General features: G+C 57.9%; 1 protein-coding gene across 2 annotated transcripts; it reads left to right on the forward strand.

Moving 5' to 3' along the window:
* Nucleotides 1-790: 790 nt before the first annotated feature.
* On the forward strand, nt 791-16,280 carry IGSF9 (immunoglobulin superfamily member 9; the record flags this gene model as incomplete). 2 transcript variants are annotated; one of them, XM_082832469.1, is made up of 20 exons in its annotated part: nt 791-848; nt 1,087-1,275; nt 6,128-6,280; nt 7,158-7,312; nt 7,538-7,655; nt 9,267-9,408; nt 9,500-9,645; nt 9,738-9,880; nt 11,085-11,225; nt 11,797-11,913; nt 12,125-12,275; nt 12,472-12,595; nt 12,850-13,025; nt 13,263-13,513; nt 13,723-13,807; nt 13,904-14,080; nt 14,278-14,320; nt 14,649-15,500; nt 15,741-15,868; nt 16,099-16,280. In XM_082832469.1, the coding sequence occupies 20 exons, from the start codon at nt 791-793 to the stop codon at nt 16,278-16,280; spliced, it is 3,531 nt and encodes a 1,176-aa protein (XP_082688595.1). The 2 variants fall into 2 exon arrangements, with proteins under 2 accessions (XP_082688595.1, XP_082688596.1); XM_082832470.1 differs by having other exon boundaries at nt 9,500-9,638; nt 9,749-9,880.
* Between the last annotated feature and the right edge of the window lie 1,417 nt (nt 16,281-17,697).

Consider the following 17,697-nt stretch of genomic DNA (forward strand, 5'->3'; position numbering starts at 1 on the left):
AGGGCCTCCAGCTTGCAGGGTTCACAGAGGCTGGAGAAATGAGGCAAGGATTTGTGCTCTGGGGGCCCCTTTCTCTGGGTTTTCATCCAGGCTTTGCCCTTAACTGGCTCTGTGCGCCTGAGCAAGGCTCTGAGATACTCAAGGTCCTTATTTGTCACCGTGGGGTGGAGGCGATAATACTGGTTCTACCTTGCTATCTGCTACCTTGTTATCAGCGTCAGGACTAAGGAAAGAAGAGGGAGAAGAGGCTGGGCTATGGGGGCTCTTCATCTCCCATGCTTTCCTGAGAAGTCCTTTTCCAAGTGTGTAGGAACCCAATTTCCCTCCTGGCTCAGCTTTGCAAGAGCCTTGGTAACCTGCGTATCCCCAGAATCCCTCTGCTTTTTCTGAGATCTTTCCAGCTCCTCTGCTCCCCACATGTCCTCATCTGTCTGGTCTCCCCACCCGGCACTCCCTCACCCCAGCCCATCCCCCACGCATCTGCTCTCCTCTCTCCTTCTTCTGCCTTTGCTCACCTCCAGCTTTTCTCTAGCTCGGGGTTTCTTCTGGTTTCCAACGTTGGCCCACTCTGCACATTGCCTTGCATTTTGCATCTAGATCTGGCGGTGCTCCGGAGGACATCTTCATCAGGTGTTACATGAGCCAAGCCCTAACTGTCCAGAAGAGTGAGAGCTGACCCCCGTTACCCAGTCAGAAGGATTGACAGGGCTTGCTGGGCTGTGCAGGTCCCTGGGCCCCTCCGTCTGGGCCCCCGTGGATAGGAGGGGCCAGGCGAGCAGGCAGCTGGGCTATGGTTTGGTGCCTCAGTCTGGCCATCCTCAGCCTGATCATCGGCCAGGGGGCTGACGGTGAGCCGGACTTCCTGGGCTCTGGAACTCCCCGTTGGCCTTGGGGTGGGTGGTGGTCCCCTGGGGTTCTCTGTGCGCAGGTCAGCAGAGGGGAGGAGCAACACTGGTTCTGCAGAAGTCGAGGATTTCCTCAACCACTTCACAAAGGCCTGGGGAGCCCACAAAGATAGAGAGGGTATCTCCCCTCCCAGCCCTGATTCTGGCCCTCTGCTGTGTCCTCATGCCACGTGCCCTGCAGGTCGAGGGAAGCCTGAGGTGGTGTCGGTGGTGGGCCGGGCCGGGGAGAGCGCGGTGCTGGGCTGTGACCTGCTGTCCCCGGCTGGCCGGCCCCCTCTGCACGTCATCGAGTGGCTGCGCTTTGGATTCCTGCTTCCCATCTTCATTCAGTTCGGCCTCTACTCTCCCCGCATCGACCCTGCTTACGTGGGTAAGGCTTATCCTCAGGTGGGAGGTCGGGAGGTGTCCCCAACAAAGGTGGACTGGGTAGAGTGGGAACAAGTCCTCTTCTTAACAGCTCTGTCCCTGTCCCAAACTCATCTCCAGCTCCACTGCCTGAACTCTGCTTAACAAGCGTGGCTCTGCTCCCAAGCAGTGTTCATTCACTGAAGGATTCATTCATTTACATACACACACACACACACACACACACACACACACAGAGAGACACACATGTGGTCTCTTTAAAACTCCACATGGTCTGTTCCAAAGGAGATCCCGCAGCCCTATTCCAAGTGTCCATCCTACTTCTCTAATCGCTCTTTCTAGAGCTCATGAAACCTCCCAGACCATCCTCATTCTCCCTATTCTCCCTACTTGGCCCTCTCCTGGTCCCTGGCTCTGCTATCTTCTCACTGCCCTGCCCTCCTCCTCCCCTACTTTCTTAAATGCTAGTTTGGGTGTTCTAGGCTTCTAGGGAGTGGGCTGAGGGGGCAGCAGGGTGGGTGGGTCTACGACCTGGCTGCTTTTCCACTGCTTCTGATTCTGGGTACAGCAGAGTTCGTGCATGGACGGGGTGGGCTGGGAATGGACCAGGCTCCCTTAAAGATCAGCAAATGGATGGAGCTGGGCTGGGTTCCTGCTTCAGCTGGTTTCTGTATGGACTTAAAATAGTGTATAGGCCTCCCTAGGGGCCTTCTCCTGTGCCCCAGCTGGCTCCCTCGAAAGGCTCAGCTTCCCCCTAATCCCCGATGGAGCCTTAATCTGAGCGGTTTAGTGCAGATCTCCGAGGACAGTGTGTGGGAGAGCGTAGGGCTGGGGCTGGGGCTGCTGGGGAGAGGGTCTGGCTGCCTGGAAGCCCAGGAAAGGCCACCTGGGAGGACGTCGATGGGGGCAGGGGGACCCCCTCCCTTTTCCCTCTTTAGTTTGAATCCTGGGAGAAGCCCCAGGATTGGCTGAGCTGTCGCCGCGGGGCAGGCTGAGCAGAGAGGGGAGGAGGCTCAGGCAGGTGCTGCAGGAGGGAAGAGTTTATTTTCAAACTGGGGTCAGTTGTTGGCAAACAGCCTGGTGGGAGCGTATGTGTCTGCACAAGCCCCCGGAGAACTGATGAAAGCGGGGCCCCAATTAGGACAAGTGGAGAGACAACGGCTGTGCCCACCAGCCCTCCCTGCCTCTGCCCGCCGGGCTGGGAGGAGCTGGGCTGCCAGGCTGAGGCTCCGCAGATGCAGAACGTTGCCCGACTGACGGCAGGGCACGGGGAGGTGGAGGACAGGGGAGAGAAGGGCTTTTCCTGGGCTTCCCCCAGGGAGATGTGCAACTCTCCTCCCCCCAACCCCCTGCCCTCTGTCCTGTCTTGAGGTCCCTCAGGCGGACAAACCCCTGGACGGTAGCAACTTTGCTACCTGTGGGTTTTCTTTCTGTCTCTGTGGTGTTCCTTTCAGCTGCAAGTCTTTCTTCCTACCCCTGCCCTTCATGCCCACCCCTGCCCCAGCTCTGGAGCTCCTGGTCGGGCAGGGCTAGTCTGGGGAGTCAGGGCCCTGGGGAGAGGCCCCTGCACCCATTAACCCTTTTACTGCCTCCCAGTGTGGAAGGGGCCTCTCAGCCTTTGTGTAGGGCACTCTGAACTGCAGTTGCTAGGCAACGGGAGGTGAAGGTTGCTAAGGACAATGCTGTCCTGTCATAAACCCTCTGGGCAAGCGAAGGGGAGATGGCCTGGGACTGTGTGTGTGAGGCCCGCGGCCTAGAATGTGGGAGGGACCATGAGAGAGACTGGGGCTTCAGGGATGACACTGAAGAGAAGGCTTCCAATCTTTGAGGACCCTAGAACCCATCTAGCAGAGGAGACTGGATTTATAGACGAGTATAAAAGTAGTAAAAAGCAGGATAAAACAAGCCAGAACTAAATCCTAGGATGAAGTTAGCTGCTGTACGTAAGGAACCCAGCACAGAGCCTGTACAGAGTGCCTGCACGGTGTGAAACCGTGACTCGGCGTGCAGAGGAAAGAGGGTCCACTTCCTCTACACCAGCTTTCCTGGGGTGGATCTTAGATCAGCTCTTCTAATTCATGGGACCAGCTTTTGGTCTTCGACTTCTGTGCTATATTTCTTGGGAGTTTCAAGATACCCCATGTGGCAGAAGGGACATGAATTTTCTCTCTGTCCTGAGTCATGTGATACAAATCAGTTATCTTATCCTCCATTTAGAACCACCTGGCTCCCTGTCATCACCTCCCCTCACTACCTTTAGCCTTGCATCCCCTCTGCAGAGTCACCTCTTCCTGGAAGCCTTCCATACTCCTCATGCTTCTTAGCCTCTTGGAATATTTGTTAAGCTTCTGTGTGTATATGAACTTGCACGTGTCCATGAGTGTGGATTCCGTGCCTTCCTAGAGCTTGCAAGAATGGGGACCCTGCCTCCTTCCTCTATACTCCCCTGCACGTGGGGAGGTCCAAAGACACTCAGGCTCCGGCTCTGCGGGTGGAGGGGGGCCCAGGACTCAGGAGGATACAGGACGGCCTGCCCCTGGCCAGCTTCCTGTTCTTCTGAGACTCTACAGGTCTAGCCATTCGTACCTCACAGAAAAGTTAGGACATACTCTATGCTTTATTAGATGTTCTGATCAACAGACGTTTGGAGCTGTTACCCGTTGGCTGCCAACATCCCCCGAGTGAGCATATACGGACTATGCTCAGTGATCAGTGCCCTGAGCGTCCCTTGATCCTCACACTAGTGTGCAATGGAGAGCATGCTGCATCATGAGAAAGGAGGCCTGGCTGGATCCCTGAGTAGCTTATTGGAAAGAAGCTTAACATCAATTCCTTCTTCTATAATGGAATTCTTGGAAGGATTAAGTATGGTGACAATGCCTAATATTACGTGGCCCATATCCCAGACTCTATTTCCCTTCCCTCTTCTTCCTTCTTTGTAGCGACCGAAGATCACCGTAATGAAATGTTGCCATCACACGGGACGTAGTAGAGGTCGCAGGGAGTTCCCCGGTGGCCTAGCGGTTAGGATTCCGGGCTTTCACTGCCATGGCCGGGGTTCAATCCCTGGTTGGGGAGCAAGCCACGTAGTGCAGCCAAAAAAAAGAAAAAAGAAGATGTCGCAGTGGGGTCTGCGGGGGTCCCATGGCCAGGCAGTTTAGGGTTACTGAGGAATCCCACTGGTGGGAGGAAGGGTGTGATCATATTCAATATTTACCTGCATGACCCAGGCTTATCTTCTAGGTGGGGATTTAAACACCTAGCCCTTTAAGCAGCTCCACCCTTTCTAGAGAATCTGCGCCCTTGGACCTCATTCTTGGAAGAAAAAAGTCCCTTGCCTATGAGCACAGCGCCGGCCGCAGCCTGATCATCTCCTCTTTTTTCCTTGATGTCTTCAGGGCCCCCATGGGTTTTGATTCTATTTCAGAAAGGTGAACCCTAGAGGTAGAATGCAAGCAGATTGGAGAGGGCGAGTGTGTGAGCAGCTTCAGACTGCCCAGTCTTAGAACGGGCAAAGTAGGGGCACAGTCTGGTTGCTTTTGTTTGGCGTAACCCACAAGAATTAGAAAATGTCAGCTGTCCCTATCAAAGGTCAAGGCGGGGTGGGTCGCTGATGAATGTGGAGGGCGGGAGGCTGGAGGCAGCGGGACCTCTTTGTGGACTGTTGGTGTAACCCAGGAGAGAGATGCTATGGGACTAAACTAAAGAGAAGGTGGCAGAGAGGGAAACAGCATCCAGGAGGTAGAATTGAAAGGCTTACTGAACAAGCAGATGTGGGGTTAATGGAGAGAGCAATCTGGGTGACACCAGGTTTCTGGTAGGGTGACGTGCGTGACGGCACTGTTCACTACTACAGGGGAGAAGACGGAGAGGGTGTGTTGTCAGGTGAGGGATGGTGCCAAGGTTGAATGCAGGCTGCTGATTTCAGATCATGAGCTACTTCATCTGTTCAACCACTTTTATTTAAGCACCCGCCGAGGTCAGGCACCATGCTGCCTGCCTTCCATCCACCCTACCTGGATTTTTTTCTCTCTCATTTTATAGATGAAGAAGTTGATGTTGAGAGAGAAGTTAAGTGATCTGGCCAAAGGAGTAAATGGCAGAGCCGGAGGCTAGGTCTCTGTGGCTCCCAAGCGTGCGCCTTGCTTTCTAGGCTGCACTGCCAGGACCCACGAAGCTGTCTGGGGTGCAGGGCTCCGTCGGGGTGGGAGGGCGCCGTCTGCTTGCGCTGGGGCTGGGTGATTTGTGGAGCTCTATGTAGTCTGTCAGCCGGGGCTTGGATGCCCTGGAGCGTGAGGGGATGGGGTGAGGAGGCTGCTGACCTTGCTTCCTGGCTGGTTTGGACTCTGGCCACCCTAAGGCGCTTAGGCCGCTGATAATAGCCCTGGCGGATTAGGGGGCTTTGGTAGGCGAGGTGTGGATCCCAAACCCAGCTGTGGTTTCTGGGCCCCGAGTCCTCTGGCAGGAGTACTCCCGGGACCCCCCTTACAAACAGAGCTCAGGGATGGGCAGATTCTGTACGAATCCAGAGGAGACTGAGTGTTGGCTCTTCAAGCCCCTTCCCCCTACAGTCCTGGAAGCTGGGCGTAGTTCAGTGCCCACCTGCTGCTGCTCTGGTTTCTCTTTGTCTAAGCTGGGTCCCAGCTGCTGAAAGGCAGGAGCCATCAGAGGGGCTGAAGGGAGAGATCTGCCCTCAGTGACCCCAACCCCATCTGTGCCTCTCTGGACCCCACTCTATCAGGGTAACTGGGAGACACTGAGCCTGTTCTTGATGTCTGAGAATGACCAGTGTGACCAGGGGCCTGGGGCTCCCATGGGGTCCCTTCTGCACCCTTGATCCAGGGCTCCTCCCCCAGGGCGTGTCCGGCTTCAGAAGGGGGCATCTCTCCAGATCGAGGGGCTGCGGGCTGAGGACCAGGGCTGGTACGAGTGCCGCGTGCTCTTCCTGGACCAGCACAGACCCGAGGACGACTCTGCTAACGGCTCCTGGGTGCACCTCACAGTCAATTGTATGAGGCTGGGAGCAGGCAGGCTGTGGAGGAGGGAGGGGAGAGGAAGGAGGAGGGAGGGGAGAGGAAGGGGGAGGGAGGGGAGAGGAAGGGGGAAGGAGGGGAGGGGAAGGAGGAGGAGGGGAGGGAAGGAGGGGGAGGGGAGGGGAAGGAGGGGGGAGGGGAGGAGGGCAGTCCCGATGCCCCACCCTTGCTGACACCTCCTGTTTGCTGGCTCCCTGTTTGCATCTTACCCCTGCCACCCCCACTCCTGCCCTTTCAGTTCCTCAAACCTGAATCCAATCAGCCTTCTCAACTCTTTGTTAGGAACTTCCTCTTCCTCTCTCTTCCCTGCTCCTGCCTCCCTGGCCAAGAGAGGGTAATGGGTAGGAGGGGATAAGGGGTTATTGAGCCCTGAGTGAAACATCACTCACGTATATACAACATTTTGTTTTTTCAAAACACCTTTTAACCCAGTACCTCATGAATTCTGTCTGAACCCTAAGAAGCAAGGAGGTCATAATTATTCCCGTTTCATAGATGGGGCATGGGGAGACTGGGTCATACCACTGATTAGTGGCAGAGCAGTCTAGAACTCAGGTCTCCTGACTCCCAGGACAGTGCTTTTCTAGAGGGCACCTAGCTCTCTCCCAGCTCTGAACACCCAGCCTGGTGGTCAGCTCCCTAACCAACTCTGCAGGCCGGTGGGGGAACAGGCTTGTGCGTCCTTACTGGGTCCTGGGTGCAGCAGACAGGGTGGCCCTGGGTTGGGAATTCCTATGAAGCTGGTGGGCTGATGGGCTGAAGGCTGAGGCCCTGATCTGCCTCTCTGGTCCTCGGACGCTGCTCTTTGGGCTGATGGCCCTTCTGGCAATCCCTGACGCCTCTCTCCTTGCAGCGCCCCCTCAATTCCTGGAGACGCCTCCCCAGGTGCTGGAAGTGCGGGAACTGGAGCCTGTGACCCTGCGTTGCGCGGCCCGCGGCAGCCCCCAACCTCGTGTGACTTGGAAGCTCCTAGGACAGGACCTCGGCCAGGGCCAGAGTCAGGTGCAAGTGAGTCCCAGGGCTGGACAGGGTGAGAGTGTGAGGCAGGTAGTGGCCTGGGAGCGGGGCTGGAGGCCAGGAGGTTGGGAGACGGGCCGGAGGAGGGCTTGGCATTGGCTTCCCTGAGCCCGGCACGCTGCCTCCCTCTGCTGGCCAGACTGGGAAGTGCGGGGTCTGAGGCCCGCCGTGGGCAGGGGAGACACAAGAGTCCTTCCTCACCCACTCTGACTCTAGGTGCAGAACGGGACGCTGAGGATCCGGAGGGTGGAGCGAGGCAGCTCCGGGGTCTACACCTGCCAAGCCTCCAGCACTGAGGGCAGCGCCATCCACGCCACCCAGCTGCTGGTGCTAGGTGCTGTCTCGGGGGAGGGCCGGGAAACAGGACACACACGTGAGAGGACTGACCTGTGGCTGGAGGTGCACACAGCCAGCAGCCGGGGTGGGGGTGGGGGGGGGAGGCTTGTGCCTGAGGTCAGGGGCCCATGGAGAGGGAAGGCGCTCCCAATACAGGCTCTTCCTCTAAAACCAGCATCTTGCCTGTAAAAGGATCAGTGAACGGAGATAGATATTTAGAGCCAGCAATGTGGTATAGTGAGAAGGGCGTGGGTGCTGGTGTTAGACCATGAGCCATGGAACCCCCTTGACCTCCAGTTTCCTCATCTATACGAAGAGGTTCCTATGTTCCTTGCAGGATTGTTACAAGAATTAGGTTCAGACGAGCACAATGATCATAGTAATTCCTGGCCAAGCCCTTCCCCTTAGAAAGCAAGCTGAGAAGTAGACTCTGCCTTCAGGGACCCTCTTATCCACAGGGGGAAATAAGACACAGTGGCGAAGTGCTTCTCTCCTGGGTACTGTGGGAGAGGCAGTGCTGGGCAGTGGTGTCGAGTCTGGTGTTGAGAAGGCCTGAGTATGAATTTGCCTTCCCCGCTGATCTCGGGCAAGTCACCTCACAGTCTCTCTGCCTCTGAGCCTTCATGTCTTCACCTATGAAGTGGAGACAATAATTTCTACCACAAAAGGCTCTTGGGAGGATTAAATGAGAATAGTGCAGGTAAGGGGCTCAGCCATGCCCGGCATGCCTGTAAGTGCTCTATACACCAACTCATATCGTTACCACTTATTACTGACCACTTATTATAGGAGCCCAGAGAAGGGAAACAGCAGTGCAGCTGCAGACGCTAGAGATGGTTTGGCAGGGGCTCTGAGGCCTGGCCAGGCTCTCAGGGAAGAGCATTCTAGACTGCGGGTCCAGAGAGCAGAGGCATGGAGATGGGAGTGAGTCTGGCCTAGGCGCAGTGAGCTGCCCATACTGACCTGAAAGAGTTCACAAAGACTTGACATATGAAAAGACAGTTGGCCAGGCAGGGGTTACAAGGGCCCACAGGGCTGGGCCAAGAAGTTTGAGCTTAATGTGCTAGGAGCCAGGAGCTGTTGTGGGTTCTTGAGTAGAAGTGTTCTGTGGCCAAAGGTGGGGGGGACATTTCTGCATGAATGGCCATCAGAGTGGCAGTGATGGCGGAGCCTGGAGTCAGGGATTGCTGCAGCATCTTGGGGTAAGGTACTGGGTACCCGGATTAGGGTAGGAGACATAGAGGTGATTTCAGATGTGACAGATGAAGGATGGAAAGGATAGTGGGTGTAAAGGTATAAAGGGTGATCAGAGGGGTAAAACTGATTCCCCCTCCCCAACACACACACACACACACACACACACACACACACACACACACACACACTCCGGAAACTAGGTGAATGGAGGTGATGGGAAGGGGAGCTAGCCAGGGCAGAGGAAGAGCTTGTGTTAAATAAAAGGGTTAGGACCTGTTTCCATTCCCAAGGCTTTGTAGCAACCAGCCCTGTATTCCAGAGAGCGGACCTGGGAAGAACTGTAGAAGTGACCCTTAGGGTTCCTGGCAGACTGGGCTGAGGCCTCCCCTTCCCCGTGTGCTCCCCCCGACAGGACCCCCAGTCATCGTGGTGCCCCCCAAGAACAGCACGGTCAATGCCTCTCAGGATGTTTCCCTGGCCTGCCAGGCTGAGGCGTACCCCGCTAACCTCACCTACAGCTGGTTCCAGGACAGCACCAATGTCTTCCACATTAGGTGAGGCATGGGGTGGGGTGGGGGTGGGGTACTGATGGGCAGCCTGAGTCCAGCAAGACCTGGACCCCCCTGCCCACGTGCCATACTGCAGCCGTCTGCAGCCCCGAGTGCGGATCCTGGTGGATGGCAGCTTGCGGCTGCAGGCCGCCCAGCCTGATGATGCGGGCCGCTACACCTGTGTACCCAGCAATGGCCTTCCACGCCCACCCTCGGCCTCTGCCTACCTCACTGTTCTCTGTAAGCCTGACCCCAGCTCCCTCCCCAGACTGCTCTCCTCCCCTGGGCCAGGCCAAGCTCCTCCCCGACAACTTGTCACTGCTTCCCCCCAGACCCTGCCCAGGTGACTGCCATGCCTCCTGAGACACCCCTGCCCATGGGCATGCGGGGGGTGATCCGGTGCCCGGTTCGTGCCAACCCCCCACTGCTCTTTGTCAGCTGGACCAAGGATGGGCAGGCCCTGCAGCTGGACAAGGTACAGGCTTGGGGCAGGGGATAGAGGGCTTAGCTTGGTGGTATTCTAGTCAGGACAGCTGGGGCGGCATTAGATCAATTCAGTGACTGGGGAACATGCTGTGTAGGTTGTCGCATGGGGGACAGGAGCAGAGACACCCATGCCTAGAGGGGGCAGCACAGCCGTGCAGACACTGCTGGATGGCCAGGAGGCAGCGAGCACCTTCCTCTTAGGACTGGTTGAGGATAGATCAGCAACAGCTTCTGGGACTCTGGTGATGGGCCTTGAAGGGTGGAGAGACATTCCATGCAGAAACCAGGGCAGGAACAGTATAGTGCATTTATGGCATAATGAGTCTGCCAGCTCGGGGGAGCTACAGTGCCTATGGGGACGTGACTGGTGCAGAGAAATCTGGAAAGACTGGTTGGGACCAAAAGGAGGAACTATGGATGCCAAGTTAATATTACCTCATTCCACGGGGATTGAGATCTTTTGTTTGTCGGCAAAGACCACAAATTCCTTGTGGGCTAGTATTTCATCTTTTAATCCTAGTCTCCCCAGGGCTACTGCAACTGTAGTGGTGCTCAATAAATTTTTGTCTAAGGTTTAAAAAAAAAGTCCAAAGGCATTCGGAGGCAGTGAAGTTGCTTGGGCAACGGTGTGATAGGAATGGAGAGGAAGAGACTGGACAGACAGAGGGGGTGCAGAGGCTATTGAAATGAGAGTGTGGGTGAGAGGTTACGAGGCCTGAGCTAGAAAGGAGGACATGAAGATAGATGGGACAAAAGGCCTTCCCAGGAGGACAGACATGGGGCGTGAGACAGAGTGAGGAGTCGGATGTTAGCCTTTAACACAGAACTAGGGAAGCCAGGAAGAAGAACTGATTTGGGGTGGAAGATGCAGAATGTACTCTCGGAGTGCTGGGAAGACAGCAGGCCGGGAGACCCACACCTTTCAAGCTCAACCCCAGGGTGTGCCGTGCACACTGGATTCCCCGTGAGTGGCTCTCCTGGAGTCTGCAGTCCCAGTCTTCACCCCCATTGGTAGTGGCCCCTCTGTAGGAAAGAGAAAGGAAGGATGGAATTCACAGAGAGGTCTGGCCTAGGGGTAGGGTTGTGGCATCCTCTGCATAGATGTGGGTCCCTCCCGGGCATTGCCTCTCTCCATCTCTGGTCTGGCCTCCGCTGAGTTTCTCTCTCTGGTTGTCATCTCCTCATGCCTCCAGTTCCCTGGCTGGTCCCAGGGCCCAGAAGGTTCTCTGATCATTGCCCTGGGGAATGAGGATGTGCTGGGAGAATACTCCTGCACCCCCTACAACCGTCTTGGCACTGCAGGGCCCTCCCCGGTGACCCGCGTGCTGCTCAAGGTGAGGCTCGGGGGGCGGGGGGCCAGCGGCAGCGGGTCAGGTGGCCGAAGATGCGAGCCTAATGCTGACACCGGGCTGACAGAGGCGGGTGGGACAGACACATGTGGGGCTGACAGAGGCGGGTGGGACAGACACGTGTGGGGAGGGGGGGTGGGCTTCCCAGTCTGTGTTTCCCACGGTGGCCACGGCAGCAGCTGTCAGATGCCATCACAGAGGTTTTTGCAGAGATGGTGCTGGGGAGGTGGGGCATCGGTCACCTCCACACAGTAAGATATCCTGCCTGCCCCGACCCTTTAACTTGGACCAGGCTGCCCTCCGCTCTAGAGGGAAGAGAGTGGGAAGCAGAGGGCAGGGTGAAGGGTGTTCTGCAGAGGTTTGTACGTCTCCAGAGAGGCCCTCGCCTCTCCAGCAATGTCCCTCCAGCTTCCCTGCTGGGGAACAGAGAGAAAGCTAGAGAGACACTGAGAGATGGAGACAGACGCAGCATGATGGGGGCCCCGCAGAGGGGAAGGAACGACCCTTAGACAGCAGTGTGAGAGAGCCCCCTCCCAATGCCAGATCTGGCTTACAGGCTCCCCCAGCTTTTCTAGAACGGCCCAAGGAAGAATATTTCCAAGAAGTAGGGCGGGAGCTACTCATCCCCTGCTCTGCCCGAGGAGACCCTTCGCCTACTATCTCTTGGGCTAAGGTAAGGCTCCTGACCCCGCTCCTCCTGTATTCACGCCTGCTACACCCCTGCCTCTCCTTGCCCCTGGCCGTTTTGTGGGAGGGAGAAGGGGGGGAGGAGAGGGCTGTCAGAGGCAGGGCGGGGAGGAAACTGGAGCTGCCCAGAGAGATGAGTGGCGCCCTTGGTGAGGGGTGGCTGCGTGTGTCCTCAGGGCTGACCAGTGGTTCTGTAGGTGGGCCGGGGGCTGCAGGGCCAGGCCCAGGTGGATAGCAACAGTAGCCTCATCCTGCGACCGTTGACCAAGGAGGCCCACGGGCGCTGGGAGTGCACAGCCAGCAATGCTGTGGCCCGAGTGGCCACCTCCACGAATGTCTACGTGCTGGGTTAGTGGGGGCAGAGCCAGCTGGAGGCAGCCATGTGGGAAGGAGATGGGAATAAATCATTCTGGGGGGCCCAGATGGGGGATCTTGGGTGGGGTGCCCCTGGGATGATGGGTGGAGGGCCGAAGCCCTAGTCTCCCCCTAGCTTTTTGCTGTCCCTCAGCACCCTGACCATCATCCCTCTGTTCCCCCCACCCAGGCACCAGCCCCCACGTTGTCACCAATGTGTCCGTCGTGCCTTTGCCCAAGGGTGCCAATGTCTCCTGGGAGCCGGGCTTTGATGGTGGCTACCTGCAGAGATTCAGCGTCTGGTACACCCCATTGTGAGTGACCTGCCCCTGCCATCCCTCTCCCTCAACACCCTGATTCTGTCTCTGGCCCTCTGTCTTTTCTCCCAGCCCTCTATCCCAGCCCTGCCCTAACTCTGCTGCCCGAGTTCCAGAGAATCTCAGGGATTCAGGGCCCAGGTCCTGAGACCCCGGATGGTGAAAGGGAGGGGAGAGGTCAGCTCTCTGGACTCCAACCTTCCTGCTCTTCCTAGCGCGTGAGGTGGCCCCCGTTTCCTCCCGTCCTCCAGGGCAAAGCGTCCTGACCGAGCCCACTACGACTGGGTGTCCTTGGCTGTGCCCCTGGGGGCTGCCCACCTCCTAGTGCCAGGCTTGCAGCCCCACACCCAATACCAGTTCAGCGTCCTCGCTCAGAACAAGCTGGGGAGCGGGCCCTTCAGCGAGATCGTCTTGTCTGCTCCTGAAGGTGAGACACCTCTTACCCAGAGCAGCAGACAGGGATAGGCAAGGGCTGCAGGGACCTGGGTGGGAGGGGGCAGAGGTGCTGGGCAGCTTGGGGGCCAGAGGGCTTTGTGGAAGATGATCCAGGCTTGTCTTTAGGGGCTCTGGGAGAGCAGCTGGGCACCAGGGGATGTTGAAGGCCAGAGGAGCAGGGGAAGAACACTGGAAATCCCATCTTTACGAGTCTATCTGTCCCATTCAGGGCTTCCTACCACACCAGCTGCCCCCAGTCCTCCCGCAACAGAGATGCTGCCTCCCCTGTCCCCTCCGAGAGGTCTGGTGGCAGTGAGGACAGCCCGGGGGGTACTCCTGCATTGGGACCCCCCAGAACTGGTCCCTAAGAGACTGGATGGCTACGTCCTGGAGGCACGGCAAAGCTCCCAGGGGTGGGAGGTGCTGGATCGGGCCGTGGCAGGCAGTGAAATGCAGTTGTTGGTGCCAGGACTTATCAAGGTAGGTGTGGGAAGTGGGCACAGGGAGGGTCCTCCCAGCAGACCTCCTGCCCTCTGCTCCACTCCCCAAACCTGATCTCACCCTGATTTGACTATCCTCACCTCCGGCTGTCCACTTCACCCGTACCTTCCAACTGCAAAGTCTTTCCGAACGGGGTTGGGGGTGGGCAGTGCTGAGCCCTGACCCCCTTCCTGGACCCCAACCCCCAGGACGTTCTCTACGAGTTCCGCCTTGTGGCCTTCGCCGGTAACTATGTCAGTGATCCCAGCAACACGGCCAACGTCTCCACTTCTGGTGAGAATCTGGCAGGAGGGCAGAGCCCTGGGGATTGGGGGGCTCGAAGCCCACTAAGTCGTGGACACCGACCCTCCCCCGTGGCCCTTTGCCCAGGCCTGGAGGTCTACCCCTCGCGCACACAGCTGCCGGGCCTCCTGCCCCAGCCAGTGCTGGCCGGCGTGGTGGGCGGGGTCTGCTTCCTGGGCGTGGCTGTCCTCGTGAGTATCCTGGCCGCTTGCCTTATGAACCGGCGCAGAGCCGCACGTCGCCACCGCAAACGCCTCCGCCAAGGTAGGCCACCTGGGGCCCGGCCAAAGAAGGGCCCCGCCCCTCCATAAGCACCTCCTACCTGGAGGAGAAATCCCTCCCTCCTACGTGGGCCCCGTGTGTTCCCACAACCCGTGGTCCTGCTTCCCCACTGGCCTCCACTTTTCCCAGGCAGATTTGATTGGGCGCCTGTGTCACCTCTGGTTCTCCTGTCCTTACAGATGCACCTCTTATCTTCTCTCCGGCCGGGAAGTCAGCTCCCCAGTAAGTCCCTCTACTTCCTCGGCTTCCTTCTGTGAGCACCAGGGTTCTCTGCTTCCTTTTCTGCACCTTGGGGTAGGAGGGGTAGGAGAGGTGGAACAGAAGTCAGAGGGAGCTAAGGATGGAAGTGCAGAGGCCCCAGCCTGGGGGCTGGTCCAGCGTTGCCTGTGCCTTCCCTCCACCGCTCCACCCCTCCACCATGTGGGTCCTTTTCTCCCTTGCTCTCCCTAGCTCTGCTCTGTTCTGCATCAAACCTCTCAAGGCCTGACGCTGGTTCCTGGGAGGGGGACTGGCCCCCTACCACAGACCCTGATCTCCTGTCCTTCCCCAGCTCTGCTTCGGGCTCGGGCAGTCCTGACAGCGTGGCGAAGCTGAAGCTCCAGGGTTCCCCAGTGCCCAGCCTGCGCCAGAGTCTGCTCTGGGGGGAACCCGCTGGACCCCCCAGCCCCCCTCCGGATCCTCCACCTAGCCGGGGGCCCTTACCCCTGGAGCCCATTTGCCGGGGACCAGATGGGCGATTTGTGATGGGACCCAAGGAGGGGACCTCCCAAGAAAAGTCAGGTCCTGAGCAGGCTGAGCCTCGGACCCCAGCTCAGCGTCAGGCCGGGTCCTATGATGGCAGCAGCAGCCCCAGTGGGACGGCCCAGCCCCTCTGCATTGCAGACATCAGCCCTGTGAGGCCCCCTCCAGCAGCGCCCCCCAGTTCCCTGCCAGGTCCAGGACCCCTGCTCCAGTACCTGAGCCTGCCCTTCTTCAGGGAGATGAATGTAGATGGGGACTGGCCCCCCTTGGAGGAGCCTGCTCCTCCCCCAGATTACATGGATACCCGGCCCCGCCCCACCTCATCTCTCCTCCACCCCCTGGACTCCCACTCTGAGTTCCCCAGGGCGGCGCTTCCTGGGGCCGTGCTCGGGGTTGGGGCCTCCCCAGAGCCCCCGTACACAGCGCTGACTGACTGGACACTGAGGGAGCGGCTGCTGCCAAGCCTTCTGCCTGCTGCGCCTCGGGGCAGCCTCACAAGCCAGAGCAGTGGGCGGGGCAGCGCCTCCTTCCTTCGGCCCCCCTCCACGGCCCCCTCTGCAGGAGGCAGCTACTTCAGCCCCGCTCCAGGAGACACCAGCAGCTGGGCCAGTGGCCCCGAAAGGTGGCCCCGAAGGGAGCATGTGGTGACGGTCAGCACGAGGTGAGGGCAGTCCCTGCCCAGCCCTGCCCTATCCAGGTTCTCCCCACCCCTCTCCTATACCGTCTGCCTTCTCTGCTCCATTCCCACCCTGGGACCAGGAGAGCTGAGGTCCTTTTGCTGAGGTCCAGGGATCTTCAGAGGAAACCCATGGCCCACCCTCAGCTTGGGGTCCCCGGGTTCAGGCTTTTCTGGCTACCCTCCATTGCTCCACCCATACCAAACGTCTGTCCCTTTTAACAGGAGGAACACATCTGTGGATGAGAACTATGAATGGGACTCAGAATTCCCAGGGGACATGGAATTGCTGGAGACTCTGCACCTGGGCTTGACTGGCCCTCGATCCCGACTTGAAGCTGAGCCAGAGCTAGGTGTGGGAGCCCTCCAGAAAGGCAGGCACCCCTGGCCTTGCAGTCCTGCACCCACACCCTTAGGACCTAGTCAGTTCCCAGCTGGGCCCTGGGCCCCAGGCCCTCTCCTCTTGCTGTCTTGGCTTCTCTGCATTGGCAGGCCCTAGGGAGCCTCATGGTGCTGGTGAACCACAAGACTTCACCCAGGGAACCTTAAGACTTCTTCCTCTCGTTATTCTGCCCTCTTGCAGGTGCGAAGACTGCAGAGGAGGGCTGCCTCCTGAATACCGCCCACGCTCCTGGCCCTGAGGCCCGCTGTGCTGCCCTTCGGGAGGAATTCCTGGCCTTCCGCCGCCGTCGAGATGCTGCTAGGTTCCGGCTACCGGCCTATCGACAGCCAGTCTCCCACCCTGAACAGGCCACTCTGCTATGAATGCCCTAATGTGAGGCAGGGGGAAGGCACGTGGACCCTGCAAAGAAGGCCCCCAGCAAGAACTAGCTCCAGCCTGGGACACTGCCCCTCCTCCTTTGGTGCTCAGGCACAGACCCTGACAGTGGGCTTGGTGTGGGATGTGCTGAGCCTCTAGAGTCTGGGGACTGGAACAGGGATCTTAGGTCTGCCCGTGTGTGTGTGTGTGTGTGTGTGTGTGTGTGCGCGCGCGTGTGCACGCGTGCATGCGCGTGTGTGTGGTGTTTGTGGTGTGGGTGAGGTTTTTTTACAGGTGAATAAAGAAAGTCTGAAAAATCTTTCTGTGTGTCATCTGCTTTGAATCTGAGAGGGAGGTTGGAAAATCCCTGAACCCTAAAAAAGGAGGGTAGGGCTTCCCTGGTGGCGCAGTGGTTGAGAGTCCGCCTGCCGATGCAGGGGACACGGGTTCGTGTCCTGGTCCGTGAGGATCCCACGTGCTGTGGAGCGGCTGGGCCCATGAGCCATGGCCGCTGAGCCTGCGCGTCCGGAGCCTGTGCTCCGCAATGGGAGAGGCCACAACAGTGAGAGGCCCGCTTATCGCCAAAAAAAAAAAAAAAAAAAAAGGAGGGTATTCTTCCTGAGGGTACTCTTCCTGAATGAATGGATGTACGTTCAATATCCATTCAAAAAGCATTTACTGAGTGCCTACTGAGGTCAGCTATTGAATGCCTACTGAGACCAGCCATTGAGCTAGACGCAGAGGAACTACAAATTTCACAAGACATGTCTGCTCTTGGGGAGTTCTTTCTGGTCGGTGAAGCAGGCAAGTAAAGAAATAGTTACAGGGCTTCCCTGGTGGCGCAGTGTTTGAGAGTCCGCCTGCCGATGCAGGGGACATGGGTTCGTGCCCCGGTCCGGGAAGATACCGTGGAGCGGCTGGGCCCGTGAGCCATGGCCGCTGAGCCTGCGCGTCCGGAGCCTGTGCTCCGCAACGGGAGAGGCCACAACAGTGAGAGGCCCGCGTACCGCAAAAAAAAAAGAAATAGTTACAGTACTATGTGATAAGTTCTGTGATAAACTATGTGTTGGTTATTAAGGCAGCATGAAGGAAGGAGTCAGCAAACAGTGAATGCTTACAGCTTGAGCTGGGATAAATTGGGACGATTGCAGGCATCATCACAGGAAGTGAGAACAATGATGACAGCCACAGCTGAGCACTCACTATGTGCCAGGCACTGCTGTAAGCTCTTTACATGTATCATTTAATTCTCTACCACTCTGAGGTAGGTAGTACTATTAGCTCTATTTTATAGACTAGGGAACTGAGGTGCACAGTGCTTTAGTAAGTTGCCCAAAAGTCACAAAGTTGGTGGTGGATAGAGCAGGTGAGAAGTCAGTCAAGGGAGGAAACGCATCCCAGGCAGAGGAACAGCCTGTGTAA

This window comes from Leucopleurus acutus (genome assembly GCF_964270905.1).
Source record: "Leucopleurus acutus genome assembly, chromosome: 2".
Classification (NCBI taxonomy): Eukaryota; Metazoa; Chordata; class Mammalia; order Artiodactyla; family Delphinidae; genus Leucopleurus; species Leucopleurus acutus.